The 21,481-nt window shown below is 39.3% G+C and overlaps 1 protein-coding gene across 5 annotated transcripts in view; it reads left to right on the top strand.

The window, feature by feature from the left end:
* MCF2L (MCF.2 cell line derived transforming sequence like) overlaps positions 1 to 21,481 on the top strand; it is a 155,357-nt gene that overhangs the window by 102,806 nt on the left and 31,070 nt on the right. For all 5 annotated transcript variants that reach the window (XM_086770287.1, XM_086770321.1, XM_086770296.1 and 2 more), the window contains exons 4-8: positions 9,370 to 9,460; positions 18,711 to 18,830; positions 19,610 to 19,726; positions 20,230 to 20,379; positions 21,069 to 21,193. In XM_086770287.1, coding sequence (XP_086626413.1) covers positions 9,370 to 9,460; positions 18,711 to 18,830; positions 19,610 to 19,726; positions 20,230 to 20,379; positions 21,069 to 21,193 — 603 coding nt within the window. The remainder of the gene's footprint in view (positions 1 to 9,369; positions 9,461 to 18,710; positions 18,831 to 19,609; positions 19,727 to 20,229; positions 20,380 to 21,068; positions 21,194 to 21,481) is intronic.

Below are 21,481 nucleotides of genomic sequence, written 5' to 3'. Positions count from 1 at the left end.
ATCTAAATTCTTCTTTGTCTGCTTGCTGTGAGACCCTAAAATATAATTTTGTGTATCTGATGATGCCCCAGCCCTGAGAGAATTGAAATACAATATTTCCTCAGACATACCTGGGGCATGAACTAATAGCAGCTGAGACCAAAAGTAAGCATAATAGGAAAGGGAAGAGATAATGTTTTCATCAGCAGTATACAGGATAAGATTTAGGGTGAGTTAACTGGAGTGTGGAGAAGGAAGGAGGAAAAAAAAAGTACATAGTGGCAGGAGAGACAGAAACACATCCAGTTTCTTGTCTGTTTCTTGCCTAATAATGAAACTTGAACAGGTTCAGCTCTAACACAAAGGCTCAGATTTTCTTTATTGCTATGCAGCTTCACCTGTTTCTCCGAAGGGACGACAGTAACTACTGGTAGTTACCAAAGTAAAGAGAACATCCACGTGCTGTGTTTTGAATGTGCATTTAATAATCCATCTACTCACAAAATTCCAATGCAGAATGAAAAAGATGGTGGAATAGTATACACGTTGTTGTATTCATAGTGATTCACTTGGAGGTTTTTTGGGAAGGAGCAGTTTTTATTTTAAAAATCAGAATTTAAACATAAGAATGGATGGGAAATGGTGCCGTGCCTTCTTGCTTACAGGTTATGCTCCTGCTGTGGGGTGTTACAACATCACTGCGTTGGGTGAAATGCAGCTGTTACTGCCAGGAGCTTTATATATAATCATTTTTATTTGGCATTCAGTGATTTTGGACAGACCACTAGAGGCTGCACTTGTACAGCAGCACCGCTGACTGTCTCATTTTAAATTTATTTTGCCAGAATTCCTTCTCTTTCCTATATTTCTTCGTGAACAATGGTCAACCTTAGTTTGAGTTGGGTAGGTTTTTCCTTCTGTGTTTAAAGTTCATTGAGCTGACTATGAGAGGGCCCGATAAGCAAATATAACAAATTCTTCTAGATCAGTAGCTTCTTGTTGAAGCGCAGTGCAGGCACTCACTAGTTGAACACAGTAAGAAGCAGATGGCAGAGACTTGGACAGGGAGAGACAGGTGCAGTGCAGTCACTTCCACACCACCAAGCACTGGCTTTGAATTCAGTGCCTCAGGAAGCTTGAGGTGAGCCTGTTCCTTGGGTCTGTGCTCTATGGATGGTTTTCCAGGGAGATCGGAAGCAATGGACGTGTCCTCCAAACTGTGTTTCCTGCACTCACTGACTTCTTCAGTGTTTTCAGCTGAAGAGATACGGGTTACAAAAATTAAAGACAAAACTGTATTACTAATTCAATCTGAAATTATGCAGCAGTTGTTAGTCATTAAGTTCACGTTTTTGTCCTGTATGCCACGCCATGTGCCAGAAATGGAGGGCGCTCATAATTTCTGGTTTTTTTTCTCATAAATGTTGCTGGAATAAGAACCCATATCTGATAGACCAGTTACACACCTGAACTGAAAGTGATTCTTATGGGAATCCAAACTGAGCTGTCAGGCCTGCAGTTTGAATTGGAGCCGAAATGTCATGCCAGTTTGCTTTAGGGGCTCAGGAGGTCTGCTGGGTAGCCAAAGAGCTTCATCTGGGTCTTTGTAGATGTTACCCTTGCTAGGAACAACTCTGCTCTCAGAGGTGTGCAATATTTTTGGCCTTGGTTAGTCATATATATATGTCTGTGGCAGAATTTGGCACCAAACTCCTATTTTCTGTCTAGCCAGTTAAATGTCATGACAGGAGAGTGCAATTGTATGTACAACCATCTTTTGGGAATCTTTTCTTTTCCTGGCAGATTGTTTCTTTGCCACTGATATCCCAATACTAATGCAAACCTCAAATTTTCTGGCGTAAAAATAAAAAACATAATTTTGAAGTTTGCTAATTTAGAGCAAGTGTAGTTAGTGGGAAGGTGTTACTGGAATGCTTCCAACTTGGTTTAGGTGTGTAATCACTTTGATTTGTACATTTACAGTGCAAATTTGGAATATAATTTGTAACATTGGTGTTATAAAGCATTATAACACTTTTTATTTTCGAGGCTATTCTTTAGTTGAATGCTTTTAAGTACTAATTTAAGTGCAGGTTTCTGCAAAACACATAAGATCTGAAATAGCAGCAGCATTACAAAGCAGTATTCAACTCAGATACTATGTTGAAACGTACAGGCTAACTTAGCAATTTAAACTAGAAAGTTCATTGTCCAATGTAGAGCTCAACTAATGTTTAGTTTATAGTTCCTTTTCAATACCTGCTATCTCTAAATCGATTTAATCGAGCACCATCTACATTGGGGGTTGGTATTATAGGATGTAAAGACCTGCAATAACTGAAGCTTTCAAATCAGAACTTGGTGGAGTGTGATATATCCTCTTATTTCCATCATTTACTCAAGAGAGCACAAGACTGCTTTCTTCTCCCTAGAGACTGTGATTTCCAAAGTTAAGCAGTCAAGCTTTGGCTCACTTTGGATGGTTAGAAAGAAGCTATCATAGCATCAAAATACTTAAAGACCAATCAAGTACAAATATATTTTAAAATTAATAAGTAGAACACATTTTAAAATGAGGGGAATGATATGATAATTTTTTTTGTTTCTTTTTTACAATACTCAGCTGGTGGATTTGTTTTGGAATTAAGTGGATAAATTGGCCAGTTGAAACAAAGTAGGCTTTATGATAATAAGCAATCAAAAATTGTAGGGAAATGAAACTGCTGTAGGTCTAATTACTCTTTAGTGCCTGGGTGCTAAATTTTTTTTTTTTTTTTTTTTAGTTATAGTTGACCTTTAACTTTTTTCTTTGTCAAATTCATAAATCATTAAATTCTTCTGCTCTAGGAAAAACTGCATCCTCTAGGACTTACCTAGTGATTGGATAGACGTTGTCTTGATTATCCTGCATGAGGGACACAAGGAAGAGATGTGGGTTGTTGCTGCCCTTTCCCTTGCTGGGAAACCAGCATAAAACCGGTAACGTGAAATGTCACCACAGGGCTTCGCTGAATTATTTTCTTTCATAGTTGCTGTACTGGAGATTTCTATCTTGATTTGTTAATACCATTAATGCCATGTTCTTCATTGTATTATCTGGCTCTCATCTAAAGCATATTAAGGCCACTAAGGAGGTGTCTCTTCTCTGCTTTCATTCATTGCCAAGGCCTTAGTGGTTTCGGTTTTTAATGTGTGAAACACTTACATTTAAGAAAGAGTTCTTGTCTCCCCCTCACCCTCCAAGAAGTCATTCCTAGCAGAGGCAGGAGGGACGGAGAAGTGGTCTTTGAAGTGGCTCAGGTTCAATCAGTTGCAATGCCTCTGAAAATGCAGGATGCCAAGTTTCTCTTGGGAAACAATAACTTTGCTAGTGAGTGTCTGGTTTCCTATAGCCTATTCCGAAGCAAAGTTACAGAGAATACTGTTCTTGATTACCCTAGCTTGTTTGGCTGAATATAGGATGATTTCTGACTTCAAGGAGCAATAGCTGCTGGAATAATTTTTATCACTGGGGGCACAATGGGAACACTTGGTGTTCAAAGTGTTCATTAACCCTGTGCTCAGGCTACTGGACTGTGCCTTTGATATGCTGAACCTGTTTGAGCTCAAACCTGTCTCTTTTTTTTTTTTTCTTTTTTTTCTTTCACTGAAGACAATTCTACCTTCAAGAATTTGTTTGTTTTATTTGTTTGTTTGTTTTTTTTAATTTGAGCTGGTCTGCAGAATCCTTATGACATGCCCAAGCATAGACGCAACTGCTGTAGGGGTGGGGTGCGCAATACCTTTCCTGTGTTCTGTTACTGTGACCTGTCATGGTCTTGTGCGTTTGCACTTTTGGGGGACAGTAGTACAGCCAATGATGGGTGGATGGGCCAGTTCCACAGTCCTTCCTACATGGGCCAGCATGTTGCATGCCGAAAAAAGATCAGGATTTGTGAGCAGCCTAAGACCTTGCATCTCTTCAAGCAGCCTGTGCCTGTCACTAATGCATCTTGATGGTCAGTGACAAGCTCCAGAGGGTGAGTAAGGGGACCAGGGTACCAGGGATCTAAAGGCAACTTCAGCGGCTTGCAATGCAGATTGCTGCAGACATTGCATTGCCTTGATGCTCTGCTCCATGCAGGAATTCCTCACTGGGTATTACTTGTGGCAGTAAATCATGGGCTCCGTGGATGGTGTTCCGGAGACCTCTATTGTTAGTCAGCATTAATCTGATATAGTCTAAGTTACACGCGAAGTGCACGCACTTAATCATCTAATTTGATTGGTAGCCATATACTGTTCACGCACCTTATGCTTCATTTGGATTGATAATAGTTTTTTGGTTGTCTTTACTGTTTTTGCCTTTGGTATTTCCTTATCTTGTTCTAGTTGTTGTTTTTTGTTATTGAGCAAGCGGTGTTCAAGGACATAGTTCAAATTCATCAATATCAAACAGCTGTACTGGACTCTCTGCCTCCACAATTACTGACAACCTACTATCAAAAAAGCTGTTCAGCCATTGAGAGCAAGAATTTCTAGTCAGTTTGTATGTACAGGCAGAGGTAGTCAAGGTAGGGAACAGCCATGAGTGTGATGTAAGCCAACTGTTTCATTATAAGGCTTTAAGACTGAAAACCACTTTTATTAAACTGGAATTATTTAACCTAAAATGCTGCACAGAATTTCAGACATGCAAAAGCTTCATACTATCGAGTTGCAGCGATGAACCTGAAGATTTGCTTTGTTTTGTTTGTAGTAGAGAGCAATGTATACAGCAGCTTTCATACAGCAGCGTAGAAGCAATAGGAGTTTATTTGTGTAGCAGTTGTCACAACCCATACCTTGGAGAAATGCAAAGATCTTTCAGATGATGACTGTGTAATTCCTTCCACACACTCCAGAGGGAAGTTTTTTTTTTTTCTGCAGTCCTATGTACTATAAGCTTTCCCACCCTTTCCCTCAGGTGCATGAGCTCATAAGTCTTGCAAACAAGACAAAAAGGGAGATGTCCCCATAATCTAGAGCTCAGGAGTCACTTAGTGGAAAATTAAGTTCCTACTCTACCCTCTGCGTGGAGAAGTCAGTGCTTGTTGGGCAGGTACTTCAACCTCACTCTCTCACCATCTCCAAGTGATGTTACACTAGCTGCCCAAGATGCAGGGAGAGGACTGAGCAGAAAGTCTACCCTCTGGTGCTTTTTTTCCCCTTATCTGTCTTTTGTGGCCCCTGCTTTCTACCTTTCTGACTTGGCCTTTGTGAGCTTGCTGGACATATTTCCTGCAGAGCAGGGATGGTTTCTCTGCCTTTCTAAAAATGTTCTGTTCTTTGTGCTAGTGAATAAACATAAGAACAGAGCTTATCTCATGATTGTGTGTGTGTGTGTGTGTGTGTTAGGAGAGAAACAAAGGAAGGAAATACTGAATTTGAATTACTAGCTTATATAAATTATGTTTCAGAAAGTACACCGGATACAAGTTAATGCATTAAAGAAAACAGAGGTTGTAAGGGAAATGTCAAGAAGCCTTAATAGGCAGGTGCTTCTGCTAAGGTTGTCTGACATTTCTCGCTGTGAGGGTTGGTTTCCAGTCATTTACAACTCTGACAAATTTTCTTTCCGTTCCTGAGGTCTCACTTGAGTTTTTGGTTTAAAGTTCGGCCAAAACAGCTGGGTTGTTCCCAAGAAGCCGGGGAACAAATCCACTGTGCTTTTCAAACATTGAAACCGCCTTTTGTTTGAGAAGTTCAAGGGTCTCCATCCTTTGGTCAAGGACTCGAGGACTTGACACTTAGAAGAATGATGGCCTTTGGGTCAAGGAAGTACCTTGAGAAAAATCTGCCTAAATCCCAGGTCACAGATGCTCAGCAGCTACTTGTGTTTGTTGTCAAAAATGTCCTGCTTCTTCCTGAGGCTGAGCAGGGGCTTCTCGGTGGTTGCAGAATGAGCTGCCCTAGAGCCAGGCCTGCTACCAGGGCTGAGAGCAGGAAGACTGTCTCTAGGATGCGAGTGGCACTTGTTGAAAGGCAGGCAGTGCAGGAAAGCTGCTTGACTCAACAGGCAGGACCACAGCCAAGGTAAGTGTCCACCTGAGGGAGGATACTGAAAGATTGCGTGGGATGTAGGGTAGGGGAGACTCGAGCTGGAGGATGAGAGGACTGTGATATTCAGGAAGGGGCAGGGTGAGAACCAATTTGGTAATTTGTCCTAAGAGTATTTAAAAAAAAAGAGAGAGGCATCAAGACTTTCTGAGCTGTTCTTGGTACAAGGCAGCAAGGAATGAGAATGATTGAAGTGACGAATAGGAAAAGACAAATGCGGGTGGTGGTGGCAAGTTTATTGGAGAGTGATACAGAGGCGTGACAAGACATGGGCTAAGCTGATGAGTACAATACAACTGGAGCAAGGCATGAGGTAAAGCTTGATGAGCAGGACAGGCCATGTCCATCAGAGCATGCTTCTGCTGAGACACAGGGCAGAAGCCCAAATACTTTACTCCTAAGCAGATGGTGGGGCGGAAATCAGTATTTGGGTAGAAGGAAATAAATATGGCTGAGGGAAGGAGGAGCAGCTGGCACTGACAGTTAAATCAGGAGCCAAAGGAAAACTGAACACCTCTTTGTTACCAGAGCACCATTCATCCTATGCCCTAAAAGGAGGGGTGGGGCTGTCTTGCAAACTGTCTCATAACTACATACACAGGTGTGTGTGCGGCAGCAAAGAGAGGTCATTAGAGCAAGGGTGCACTGGCAAACAGGCTTGTTTCCAGTCTTTTCTTGAATACGTGACTTTGTTGTCTTCATAATGTTCTCAACTTTGTTGTACACAATGTCTTGGTTTTGTTTGTTGCTTCCTGCCTACAACTTGCTGGAGCTGGATCCCAGACTCAACAGCCAGCCCTTTGCAACAGGAGACTGTTGTCAAGATCACAAATATTTTTCCCACCATGATTGGTTCAGAACACAGTGTTTAATTTTTTTTTTTTTTTTTTAAGCGATCTGTGTTAGCAGAATGTTAACAGTTTGAAGTCAGGTGCTCAAGACTTTGGCCCTGGGTCTCTTCTCGCCAGCAGTGGGGAATCCTGGCTTTTACATCTCAGCCTGGAAGGGGGATGCATTCTGAATTGTGCAACCGCACGACTTATTTGATCCCTCATTTTGATCCAGTGGAAAAAGAAGGCTGGCTAAAGACATCTTCTGGGCTTGGAGATATGCTTTCTTTGTCAGTTCTTCTACTTAAGTAAGGCTTGTCTTTTTTTTTTTGTAGGAGAATAATATTAAGGTTTATTGCCAGATGTCGAGGCAGATGAGTAACTGTGTGGAGCTGCTATCTAGATCTTCTCCAAGATCCCAGCTGAGCCTGTTTTTTCCCTGTGTTCCTGGAGAGAAATTTGATTGATGCCCTGTCAAAGGCTTTAATTTTATTCCTGTTACACAGAAATGTCAATAGTTTCTTGAAATACAGTACAGATGTTGCCTTTAGATACTCTGTGGGATCTGAGATTATGCTTCCACTGAGGAGGTATACAGAAATTTCAGGACTCCAAGGACTTCTACTGAGTAGGGAAAATAGCTCTTTGAGAGTCATAATATCTTAGTAGTCTCTCCAAAATCCGCATGAACTGCTGTGGGAACAGCTGTAGCACCTTTTTGACTCCATTCATCCACGTTTAGGCTGTGTGACCCGAGGACTTTTGTTTTGCTACCTGATTATTGGGGAACATGGTTGCTATTAGCATTTTATTTTGCTTGGTCAGGAAAGGTTAAAACAGTGGGAACTTTAAATGAGGAACAGGAAGATGCTGAAGTCAATCTGGATCTCTCTCCTCCTCTTGCTCTTCAAATAAAGGAAGAAGAAAAGCTTTAGTAAATCATGTAGTGGGAAGCATATTGCTGATAAAAAAAGCCCTGTTTGTCTGCAAGGGTTATTCAGGCTTATCAAGGCAAGTACTCAGATGTTTTTTATCAGCGTTATCCTAACCCAGAGGCAAGAGTTAAGTAACATATGCTGAATGTGTGGGCAGTGAGGGGTGGTTTCTAATATTTTCCTATGTTAAAATGACTATTTGGCTTCTTTTGAAGGAAAGCAAGTGTTGCTTTGCATTTTTTTTTATAATTATTCATGTTTCTCCCTACATATGTAGTCTGCAAATTTGAGAGATATTATAGTTTGTAAAAGAGAGGGGGTAGACTGAGTCGTGTATACATTTGTGATTTTGAAAAATAGCTTAAGATGCCACATCTGGGTACCTGTGTTCTTCATCCTCCTCAACATCCTCTTATTATTATTGTGCTACATGATCTCATAAAGCAAAGCTGATGTTTTCATGATTCAGCAATCTTGAATATGGGATCCTAACATTCCATTGTGTTGATTTTTATATTGTCTTTTAAGGTATGACAATAGCAAATCAATGCACAATATTTCTAAATGTCAGACAGTGATGACAGTAGGCCTTGCTGTAAATTATTATCTGGAGTGAAAATACAGCACATACATTAAAAATGACGAAATAGATGAGAAAATAACAAATCCGAGCCCTTCTGCCTTGTATTTATTTGCCTGTCGTTCCCAGTCTGATAGCGATTGGCTGGCAAGGCCAGGGCTGCTGCTGGCATTGCACAATTGGCTTAGATGGGGAATTACAAAACAGGAGCAGATCCCTTGATTGGGACTCGGGTAGCACATGCCGCTGAGCACGGGCAAAAAGGAAAGGTCACCCGTACGCAAGGATTTGAGCGAGATCTCTCTCACAGATGTTCCCATTCCGGAGAAGTGCAGCTGATCTCATTTTTCTCATCTATGACTCGGAGTGTTTAAATGCCGTAGGGATTTTTTCTTTCAGTGAATGTAAAAATGCACCTGGGAACAAGTTTGCAACCTGGGGGGCATGTGAGAATTTCAGAGGCGCAGAGCAATATAATGGAATGATTTGAAGGATCTGCGTTTTTAAGGAATTTTAAATATCATTGAAGAGGAAGGCAGTTGAAACAGAAGGTTAAATGCAGATGCAAAAGGAAAACAACTTTGTTTTGATCCTGAAATTATACTGAAGACGGCATGAAGGAGGGATTATATCAGCACCAAAACAATGGAGAATCAAAAGGGTTTATTTTCCTCTGAAATAGTCTCAGTACAAGAAATGTAAAAACTATCTTTTGTGAAAAAGAAGAATTCATGATTTGAATATGGTTTGAAGCTCTGTGGAACATATTTGGGACTGCTGCATCTGTGTAGTATAGTATATTTCCATCTAAACATCTCAGATAACGAAGATTCTGCACAAAAAGGTCAAGCTACTTTTTTTTAAACTAATTTTCAACTGCTTTTTTTTTAAGTGAGAGAACCAGAGGAGTTTGATTTGTATTTTTAGCTAAACATTCTCTTTTTCTTCTTTCCTTCTCCAAACTTAGTTTACGAGATGCTGGAATTGGATTTATTCTTGTCATAGATCGTAGACAGGACAAATGGACCTCTGTGAAAGCTTCCATACTGCGGATAGCAGTAAGTACTATTTTAAATTAACTCTTTATAAAGATTTTTCCATGTTGAACCTTCCTCTTATGAGTAGAAAAGCAGCAGTGACTATTTCTTCAACAAAATGTTAGCTGATACATGACACAAAAAGTATCTAGTGGTGCTTTTGTGTCCCAGTTGAGTGGGACTGAGCATCCTGTGTCTGTGATGTGCTTTTAATGCAGTTTGCAGCGCAGGACATCAGCCGGAGAAGGCACTTGGAGAGCGTGTGTGTATGTGTGTGCACGTGTGTGTATGTGTGTGCACGTGTGTGCAGCTCTCCCAAGTGGGAACTAATATTTGTGTGGGCTGTTTGTGCACCTAACGGAGCTCTGGGTCCACTTTTCACGATGCAAGTGAGCTTCCTTTTTAGGAAGAGTTGAGGATGAGAGTACTGATTTAGTTTACCACTTGTGAAAGGAATTCAGGTGTAAAAGCTTGTGGTGTTAGAATTAAAACAAAGGTTGCTTGTAAGCAAGAAAATCTTACATACCTACTGTGATCGATCACCAGCACATGTGCTTACCTTCAGTCTCCTTTTAAATTAGTATTTTTTAAATATAAAACCTAAGCTTATTAGAGATTTTTTTTTTTTGTAGGAAAAGACAGATTCATGTTTATCATGTGCTTACCATACTGTTTGTTTACTTTTTGGGGTTTTTTTTTTTCTTGTTGTCCTTGCCTGAATTGGTAGTGTTTATAATCATTCCAGTAAGTGCTGAAAAACAGAGTTGTAAGTATCTTTTCTTTAATTTTTCATGGCTGAAAATTTTAATCTCTGTAAAATAATAGTCAAATCAAACCAGTAAATGTCATTTTTGTGTAGCCCCATTTTGACCAAAGAGTTGTTTGGTTTTTTACTGTAAATTAAAAGGTATTTATTTAAAGGTAATGTATCACTCTCACTTTGACTTCTTGTGAGTGAATATATAATGATATAACATTCCCACAATACAACTTTTTCCACAGTAAGTGTGTTTAGGAATGTTAAAATATTAAAAATACACAAATATTAGCAAAACTTGCTGATCACTTTGAAATTTTGAGATGCAGTATTGAACAGATTCCAGTAGTGGAAACTGGGAGCAGCACAATTTGGGGTGATTAAGGAAATAGGACTATATCTCTGGAGTTTATGAATCTCTTTCAAAATTCGATGCTATGTTTTCTGTTCAAGTACAGATAAGTATTCCACAGATGACAGTCCTTTTATTTACGTAATTGAAGTGGTAGGGGGCAACTGCAGACATGTTGCTTATAGCCATAATATTAACATTTATGGTAACATTCCTCCAGTGTGTGTTATTTTGCTTGCAAGCACGATATTTAAAACCTGAGTATCTGTTCCCCATGACGCGAGATCCATCATTGCAGTGATGGTGTTGGTGCCTAGGGGTTTGCCTGGAGAAAGGTGTTAAGTGCAGCGAGCTCTGTGGATTGCAGAGCTGTTGATGGTGGGTTATTTTTCTTTTTTTCTTTTCTCATTCTTTGGCAAGCTTTATTTAAAAGAGAAATCATGCTTCCTATCTGCAGTCTAATCTGTCAGAGGCATGACCTTTTTTAATATTTAATATTTATTATTTAATATTTATTTAATATTTATTTTTTAATATTTTTTTAATATTTATGACCTTTTTTAATATTTATTTCTTTTAACTGAACTGACTCACTGTTGGCTTTATACGCATATGGTGGTACTCCTGTTGGGCTTCTGCAGTAGACCCTGAACACTTGAAAATTTTACCTTCCCATTCCAAAAAAAAGATGTAGTGACAAATCCTTATTTACAATCTCTGCCATTTCTTTACTATAATATTTGCCATAAGTGAACTCTAAATAGGTTTCTGCTGTCTGTTACTTTAAAAAGCCAAGTATACGTGATACATAGCTTGTGTCAGAGTCACGAGGATTTCTCTGGGTCTTGCTGATAAACAAAGATTTTTTTATTTTTAAATGGCTCAAGGGTAACTGGAGGCTTAACTTCTACTTCTTTGGTTTTTCCTAACAGTCAGAATTTTCTTTTGAGGGTGATCAAGCATCTGAGTGTCATTTGGGCTCTCTATATTGAACCTTATGTCTGAAAGCCTGGTGTATCTAGCAGTTTTGATTGCTTAAACTTATTGCTGTGTGTGAGGATATGAACCTTGCGTTACTTGAGAAGAGTTTTGGCTGTTGGCTCATTTGTACTAGGTCCTGCAGCGTCTTCCCAGCCATCTTTCCCGATTTTTCTCTAATCGCCCCAAGGGGTTTGACCATTTGTGAAATCGGAGATGACAGCATAGGGTGCTGTGGCTGGAGCACTGCCCAACAGGAATATCCCGGCTGGAGCATCTGCCCATCACTAATATCCCAACAGCCGTAGGAAATAAATTTGTAAGCACTGAGCAGCTGCTAAGCAGAAACTCATACTAATGTATATATTTTTAAATAATTATTATTTTATTTTATTTCCAAGAGTCTTTAGACACAAATGTTGGATTTGTACTAGTAGGTGTTAGAAGTATGTTTTAAAAAAAAACCAATGAAGAAAGAATTTTTGTTTCAGGCTGAAATTCATGTGGAAAATCTTTCTGTATTACGAAAAAAAAAAATGTTAGGCTTCATTTTTCCTTCTTTGTTGTTAGGGATCATTTTCTTTCCTGGGACAGAAAATTGAGCAATGACAAGCTGAATCTTTGTCACGCTGATACTTTAGGGTCGCTATAGAGAGTCAAGGCTGTGAAGATGAGATAAAACTATTCTTGCAAGATGTACTGGAAGGGCAGTGGCTGCACCGTTTATCCAGGATGACTGCTGCTGAAGCACGTGCTGTGATGGCAGAACTGAAACTAAAGCCAGGTGTACTGGGCTGAAAGATGGCGCCACTTTTCCTGGAATGCAACAGAGAAATTGTGGCAAACACGTGCCCAAGCATGCAGGGTTTGCTATTGTTATACTCTACTTGACAAGGTTGCAATGGGCAGGCGGCCCAGGAGATTGTCCTTAGGCAGTGCAAGACTGCAGACTCTGTGGGTTAAGAGACACTGCAAACAAGTTTGGGTTTTTTTGGGTTTTTTTGGTGTTTGTTTTTTTTTTTCTTTTTGTTCACTCTGATTACGTGGTTGTTTGAAGATACAAAAAATTCCTAAGTTTTTGCCCTGTCAGCTGCTGAGATTCTTCTAAATTTGTATTATAATGCCCTGTTTTCAGTTAAACACAGTAAACAGAGACACACAAGACCTTTCTGAACTTTTTAGGTCCTATGGCTGAGCAGGTGGGTAGGGTCATGGAAATATGTCATGGTTCCTGAATGAGGGTGCAAGGAGAAGCAGTCACATAGCTTGGTGAAATTACTCCATATTGTCGCAGCTGAAGTTGGTTGAATGACAAACACCAGACAAATTGATCCCCTTTTCCTTTCCATGCAGTCAAAAATTACTTTTTTTTTTTTTTTCTTTTGTACCCAAACAAGCAATATTCGATCCACAGTTTTAGGAGCAAGGCACATAACTAATCAATGTGTTCTGGGCTTTTACACGGCTCTGTTCATATTTCCAGTGTGGTTTGGTTTTGTTTTGGTTTTTTTTAAAAAAAAAAAAAAAAAAAAAAAGCCTATGTCATTACCTTGTTTTTTCTCTGTTGTCCTGTCATCATTATCTTCCTCCATCTATGATTCTACTAAACCAGGGAAAGGTTGAAGTGTGAACTCAGCCTTTCAGACAAACAAAAAACTGCACTCAACATCATGGAAAGTTTCACTCATAGCCATCTATCAGCCTCATATGCAAAGTCCAGAGAAAATAAACTTCTTTAAACTTGGTGTTTAGGGAATAACATACGTGTGAGCAACTGCTCTTGAGGAAGCAGTTGTTATGGAGGTCACTCAAGTGGTAGTGAGAAAGGTTTATCCAGTTATAAAACTGCAGCCCTTTCTAAATGTGACAAGTTGGGTTTTATCCAACCTCCTGGGAAAATTTGCATCCTGATTTGCCAGCTTTGACTAAGGATGCATTGCATGCAGGTTTCGTGCCTTCTGTTTCGGGCTGCATTGTCCAGGGCACTGTTTTTCGTAGCTCTTCATGAATCAAAATACAGTTTTCACTGTAACAGAGGCTTAGCCCATGAATTGCTTTGAAGATTAGGGCCAAGACCTTTAGCTGGCAGGAGGAGACCAAAAGCCAATGGAGAGACTGGAGTGCTAATACCAGCCTAAACCTTGCAGGAGCCAGGCAGTCCCATTTTTGTGCCATTTGGAGTCCTATTGTTGGTTTTTCGTCCAAGGTGAGAGAGTGAATTACAGCAATCCAACCTTGAGTTCTTTGGCTTGTTTGTAGAGAGAGATTGAGTTTCTTAGTGAGTTGTTGATGGAGGAAAGATGCGTTTAGTAACCGATGCTCCATGCTCATGAAAGGCACTAATTTTATGTTCTAAATAGGTATTTCTCACTAGTGCAGTTTCTAATTAACTCTTGATGTCACGTCCTGAATATTGTAATGATACTTAACAATATGTATGGGTTAAGTTTGAAAAAAAGTTGCTCTTTGCTTTTCTTTCAGCCCCTAGTCATGTTTTTCATTTTTGCTTGAATTCAAAACAAGACCAAACACTTGACAGTATGATGAAGCTAGAACAGTATTTGTCTTATTTGTAAATAATAAACTAAAAAGGTTATTTTGAGACGCAGTATGGTTTTGTCTTATTACTTTGGATGTTTTGAGAATATTACATGTTTTTTTAATATGTAAAAAGAGAGAAGTGAATCATTTGAACTCTGAAAACAGGATCACAACATCACAAGCATTAAACTCAGTTATAATGCAAAACACCTCAATGTTTTTAAAACTAGATTTCAAACTGTTCCTTTTATGAATTGATTCAATTCAAGATTCTTTCTTGACAAGAAGCCTGTGTAAGAGACTTAATTCTAGCATTCTAGCCTGGAATAAACAATCTTGCCAAAAAAAAAAAAAAAAGTCCTTATTAGCTCCTTTATATACAGAGGTATTTTGGAAAGAAGTGCCCTGTGGCTTACGGCATACTAGTAAGCGCAGAAGGGAAAACAGCACCACAGATTTTGCTAATGTCAGTGTTTTGAAGCTCCTCATAAAATGAAAAGTAGCCTTGTTCCAAGTATTTTAAGACAGAAGTACTAAAACTGAGTCAAGCATTAGCTCTTTGGTGGCTCACATGGTCCAGGTATTTCTGAAAGCTGGCTGTTTACCTGGGAAGCAGAAGAAAAGGGGTTGTAGGTTCACTGTTTATCAGAACAACTTTACTTTGCTTTGAAATATGAAGTCTTCTGAGCACGAGAGCAGCCGAGTGAATTGCTCTGTGGGATTGAACAGCAGACTGCAATTTTGTTTTAAGTGCATCCCTTTCTAAAAGGTATTTATCTGTATAGAATCATAGAATGGTTAGGGTTGGAAGGGACCTTTAAAGGTCATCTAGTCCAACACCCCTGCAAGGAGCAGAGACATCTTCCACTAGATCAGGTTGCTCGTATAATTTCTTTACATACTAAACAAGCCTGAGGAGAAACTCGAGATATAAAAAGTCAAAGGTGTTGGTTTTCTTTTCCAATAGCTCACCTTTGGGTATTCACTGCTGAAAGCTGTAGTGACTGGCTCCTGGTCGTAGACCCCGGCCACTGCTCTGCTCCTGCACTGCCTCTTCCAGGGAGTAGCAGCCTGGCAGCACTGCATTCTGTCTCAATGAGTATCGTGACTATTCTGAAGTACGCAATTTAATGAGACTTATTCTTCCTTTGAAAATGCCATCTCCCCAAGAGCCTATAGTGCATATGTGCCGTTTACAGTTGCTCAGGCAGGAGTGCCTGGGATTGCTGCTTTGCCTGACTGGTGCAGGTAAAATTGTTCAGCAACTTAAACAGCTCCTCACTGACACCAAGAGGGCAAGACTATGTTGAGTTCCACCATAGTGGAAACCAAAGATAGGAAGAACCTCAGTACCTGTTTTTTGGGGAAGTGCTGTCCTTCCCTCCCCATAAATAAGCTGCCACCACCCCTTCCCGAGCATCAGGCAGAGGTTGTTTCCTGGGGGTAGTTTCCCACTCGGTTTTTGCAGTTCCTTACCAGCCATTCAGCACCGTGTCATCTTCATTGGTAAGATGGAACAGGTTGCTCAGAGAGGTGATGGAAGCCCCATCCCTGGAAACATTCAAGGCCAGGCTGGATGAGGCTCTGAGCAACCTGATCTAGTCGGGGATGTCCCTGCTCCTTGCAGGGGGGTTGGACTAGATGACCTTTAAAGGTCCCTTTCAACCCGAACCATTCTATGGTGTGCACCTCCTTCCCTCTCCCTATTAGCAGCTGCTTAACTTCAGGGTCAGTATTGGTGCCTCTCTGTCACTTATATACTCTGAAGAAAAGCGACAATTAAGATTATATGCAACTGATTTAATTTTACATTTTCTGCAAAACCCAGCTGGGTTCAGTTTCTGTAAGTTCCCCCTTTCCAGACGCCTGGAGCATGCAGTGGGGAGCTCCCCATCCCTGAGAAGTGGAGGCCTGAAAGCAGGCAGCTCAGCCTGCTCCTGAGTATTTACTAATGGTTTTCCCAGAGTATTTAAGGTAGCTCCTGTTTTTGTCCACTAGTAAAAGTTCTGCCTACATTCCAGATTTTGGGTACTCATAGGGTAGCAAACATCTCCATATATTGGAAAGCTTTGATTTAAGGGCTGTGCTGTATATAAATTTTTGGGTTTGGGCAGATTTATTTCAAAGCTAGTAACTACATGCAAGTCTACATCTTTTTCAGTATCTTAGGAATGGACACTTGCCTGGCTGGATGGGGAAGTGAAGGAGATTAGCAGATAGAAAACTAATCCCACAACAGTCTTGAAGCATCAGACAAGTCTCAGTGCTGATGCAAGACAGACAAAGGAATATATGGATTGGGATAGAACAGAACAGAGGCTACCCTAATTTTCATACAGGATATAAAAAATATTACAGGGTTGGTTTGTTTGTTTGTTTGTTTTTTCCCCCCCGGTCTCTCTTACATAGGCATTAAATGAGTTAAAGTGCAATATTTAAGACAAGATGTTGGTGGAGCATTTAATATTAATTACTAAAGAAATACACTTGGAAAAAAAAAAACAGTTTCCAAGCACACAAATTCTTATTCCAGTGGTGTTCAGTGACTTCCATAAAACAGTACTTGAAGGCACTTTATTTTGTGATACTACTAAATGTACATGAATGTTCATTTTTGTGCTTAACACTTGTCGCAGCATTATTGAGAAGTCATTGTTTGCTCTGCTTAGCATACAATGGCTTCACACAAATATGCTGCTGGACTGGAACAGAGTTGTTTGGGGTTTCTTTTTGTTCTTGCGTTCAAGGTGAAGTTGACTGGTTGATGAAGCTGAAATGCGTCTAAGGATTTTCTCTTGCATCATATCATTGTCTCTGCAAGTCACCAGGGCTTTAGGAAAAAAAAAAGTAGGAAAATAGTATTGTTTGTGCAGTGATGGTATAGACTCAGATAACTGGAATAACTGGCACAGGTCCAACATTATTTACTGTAGCAATCCTCCCTGATGATGATGATGATGTTTCACAAAGGAGACAAGAATGGTATTGTAGACAAAGTTAGAGTAATCTGGAATTTGAGCTTTTGCTGAGAGAGAGAGGAACCTTCTGACAAGTCTTGAACAGGAGTTAGTCTAGATGGTACAAGATTGTAGTGATTTCCTCAGAATCGTTTTGGGTAGACACATGGAGATGTAGAGTAATTGTACTGTGCATTCTGTCTGTTTTGTTTGAATTGAATGTTAATGAGAGACTACTTAATTTAGTCATGCAATTAAACTCTGTTTCTCATAAAAGCTGATACCTAATTTAGAAAAATTTACTATTACATTGCATTTGGCTGTTACTTTTTTTTATTCAGTAATAGTCTAAATATCATAGAATCATAGAACAGTCCAGGTTGAAACAGACCTTGAAAGATCATCTAGTCCAACCTTTTGTAGGAAAGGGAGCCTTAGTGAGATTATCTAGCACCCTAGCCACTTGTGTCTTGAAGGCCTCCAGGCTCTTTAGGAGTGAACCACTGTGCTTTCAAGAAAATTTGGACATTTCTGAAGTGAAGGCAGATTGTGACGCTCAAGTCTTTTAAGGTCCCCCAGTCACTTGAAGATGTCAGTTGTACACTGAATATCTGGGGAACTACAATGAATCCGTGAAGTCCTCCAGATAAGTTTTTAGCTACATTTCTCTTTTTAAAAGCTTATGTCTAATGCTAAGTATCTGGAACCCTTGGAAACCTTAAAATGTGTATTAAACTGCTCTCCAGCCTTCCAGATACTAACGGTTTCACTAGACTTGGAAACAGAGTATAGCATAACAGCTCCTTCAGTTAGTGTTTGTTTTCTGGTTGCCTTTTCTTGGTAGTAATTCAATTTGCTAGAAATGTGACATGATTTCCAACAGGATAATGAAGAAAATTGCATACTTAATCACTATAATGATAACTTCTTCAGTGAGCTTCACTGCCTCCCTACAGTGGAAATACTGAATAGGGGAGAAGACTTGCATGATTTCAAGAATGGCTGAATGCCAAATATGCAAACTTCTGCCACGGCAGAGGTTGGTTTTTACTAATTTAATGCTATTTCTTTGCTTTCCTTCTCCTCTCTTCTGTTTTCTCTCTGTCACTTGTAGAACTGGGAAAGATCCACCAGGCTCCTAGTTGGAAGATGATGAGGAAAGCCATAACTGAGAATTGTTATGTTTGATTTTTAGTTCTGTCTGCAAAATTAAAGCTTATTTCTACGCTACTGCCTGAGAATTCAGTCTCAGTGGCAACAGTTTGTGTAGGCAACTGTCAGGGTAGCATATCTGCAAACTAGAAATGTGTTGTTAGGAGGTTTCTTTTGGCACCCTCTGTTGAAGAGAAGAGAAGGTAACTATGAAAGTACTGCTGTTGCAAAACTACTATGCCACTGCTGTTTGTTCATTAGATTCCTTGGCTGGGATGTGGTCTTAGCTGAAGAGCAGTACAAGCCAGCCCTGAAAAATTTGATTCCAGGAGAATAGATTCCTGATCCCAAAGATGAGTAAATGTCTCTTTGAGTTAAGCCTTCTGTGCAAGCCTTGCTAGGTTTATAATTGGTCACCCCATTGCGGGAGACCTTTGATACCGTTAGTTTGTGGTTTGATAGTGGTTTCTCCTTGTTCAAAAGTATTTTCTGGAGCTGAGACACAGAAAATAACAGACCAAACTTGTTTTGCAGGCATCTTTCCCGGGAAACCTGCAACTAGTCCTTGTTCTGCGCCCAACAGGATTTTTTCATCGAGCTCTCTCAGACATTGCTTTCAAATTCAACAAAGATGAGTTTAAAATGAAAGTACCTGTAAGTAATCCTCTATTTTCACTTTATTATCAGGAATCTGTTAAAGTACTTAATGTTGCCAGTGAGGACCAAAAAAATCCCAACAAAAAGCCATACCTAAAGGCAGTTTCAGCAATTTTGGCTGATTCGTGATGGTTTATTCTTGAAAGAGTATGTGAATTTTGAGGTAAATGTGTTTCCCATGGACAAATACTATAGTTTCTATCATTTGAGTGAACATACAACTGATGCCTGTTGTTACACCACCAGAAAGCCCACTGATCGTACTTTTGTTTGTAAACGTATATCATTTGTATTTTAAAATAGACTTTGAAACTCTGTGAGCTAAAGATATAAAAGTTATTCTACTTCCCGCTAGCCCCTGTTTATTTTGGGGAACCAGTCCTTACATGCCAAATCCATGGAGATACTATTATTTTCTCCCACAAACCCAGGATAACAAGGGAAAATTAACAAGAAATAAATGTTGCTCTTAGAAAATAGCCATGTATAGTTTATCAGGATTTAAAAAATCTGATGGTATAATTTGTGTTGTATAACCCATAAGGTTTTATTAATATGTCTGGTGCTCTTGCTCATATGCAGTTGTTTACACTTACATCATCTTCAACTGAAACAACTGTTAAGTTTGTTTTTCTGTACCCAAAGGAAATAGTTCCATCACTTGCTTCTGTATTAAACTGAATTTTCTCTGTCAGAGGCTGAAGGATGTGGCTTAGAGTCCTTAACAAGGGACTTCTCACCACTGATGGAGTTTACTTTTTTCTTTGCTGCTGCAGATCATAATGCTGGGCTCAGTTTCAGAACTGCAGAGTTACATTGATAAAACACAATTAACAGAAGATCTTGGTGGCACCCTGGATTACTGCCATAACAGATGGCTGTCCCGTCGCACTGTAAGTCTTAGTTTTTAACTGTCCAGTTTAATGAACCATTTTGTTTTATACCCTGTCATTTGGAAAACAGATTCCAAGTGATGCGAGTTCAATTGCTCTGAGTGAGAAGATGTTCCCAATGGTACTTAGTCATCTTAGAGAAATAATATGAGTAATAATTTGGGAGTGGTTTTCTGAACACTTGGAGCAAAGGAACTACAGTGTATTATTGTGTTGAGGTTTATTGGTTTTGCTACGAGAAAGAAAAAACTCAAATTGTAAAATAACTCCAGATTATAAAAATATGAGGAAGATACACCTGATACGATCCTAGGAAAAGTATACAGCTAAGGAATTAATGGTGACGGTATCTATTGCTTGCAAAATTATACTTTGACCATTTTTCAGTATTGTAATTCATCTGCTTGGGTTTGCTTTGAGACTTATGTTTTCCGTGTATGTGTCTGTTTGTACATTTGCATGTCATGAGCATGAAACATCTTTAATGGTTTTTATTCCAAAAGGCTATAGAAGGTTTCGCCCAAAAGGTTAAGCAAACAGCTCAGATTCTTCAGTCCTTTGGGACTGAGCTGGCTGAAACAGAACTACCAAATGATGTGCAGTCAACCAGCTCCCTTCTTGCAACACACACAGAAAAGAAGGACAAAATGAAGGTATGTAATTTTTTTTAAAGATGCTGTCTTCTAGTTAAACTGTGTTTTAATTTATAGCTAATAATTTTAATAGAAGATGTGGTGTTAATAGACAATAATAATGCAAAACATTGAAATCTAACTGAACTTGGTTTTCTTGGTTTGATGTTAAAAATCCTTTTTGCATTCAAAAATGACGTTTCTTGAGGCTAAGTTTATGTATGTACAAATGCATAATGATTTATATGTGGAAATAGAAATTCCTTTGTAAGTAGTAGTGTGTTTAATTTGTAGTTTGGTTTGCAACAATAAATTTGATTTTATTTGCATGTGTATGAAAAAAATATGAGCTCTTGAAGAATGGACAAATGTTCTTTCAAATCAGGTTAAATGAAAACTATTTGGGGGTTTCAAAACTATACATCTAAAACTTTTGAGATGTTTGTAGCATAAGGAGACACTAGAAGGCTATCTGTCATAAAAATTCAATTCAGTTACACTGGGATCTTAGGATAGTAAATGTAGAAAAAGCTGACGGTTAGCATTTATTGTCTGTATTTGTTGTCAAACACTGCTTTAAATCAAATTGTGCTTGCTTTATTGCTATTAAAACAAAATGCTTTTTTCAGTTTGGTGCCTTATGAAATCTGCTTAAAAAAAAACCAACAACACACAACTACATTGTGTGGGTTTTTTGTTTTCTTTTGTAGGAGGATATCAGGTTAGCAGTAGAACAGGGAGTTGATATCCTTGAAAGTATTACAAAACCAGTTACTGAGAATCCTGAATACAAACTGAATCAAGATCAGCTGGACAATCAAACAACGGTAGAAAGGTGAGAGGAGCAAAATATTGAACATGCTGCTTTTCTGGCTTTTTTGAGCCCTCCCCAGCTCTTTTACTTAGTTCCATATGCATGCTTAGCACATAAGCAAACGTTACATGCGAACACATAAAAGGTGCTTTCAGAAACAATTCTTCGGTTGTCAGATCTGTCCTGGGCAAAGTGATCCCCTGATGTCCATTACCAGGTCACCTGGCCATAGGGAAATAGGAGATGTGGTTTGAGTTTCAGTACCAACAAAGTAATGCTGTTTGGGTTTTATTTTGTTCGGTTTTGGGG

Source organism: Chlamydotis macqueenii, chromosome 1, assembly GCF_036417535.1.
Source record: "Chlamydotis macqueenii isolate bChlMac1 chromosome 1, bChlMac1.mat, whole genome shotgun sequence".
Lineage (NCBI taxonomy): Eukaryota > Metazoa > Chordata > Aves > Otidiformes > Otididae > Chlamydotis > Chlamydotis macqueenii.
Note: the sequence above shows the minus strand (reverse complement) of the source record. Positions and strands in the feature narration are given on the sequence as shown.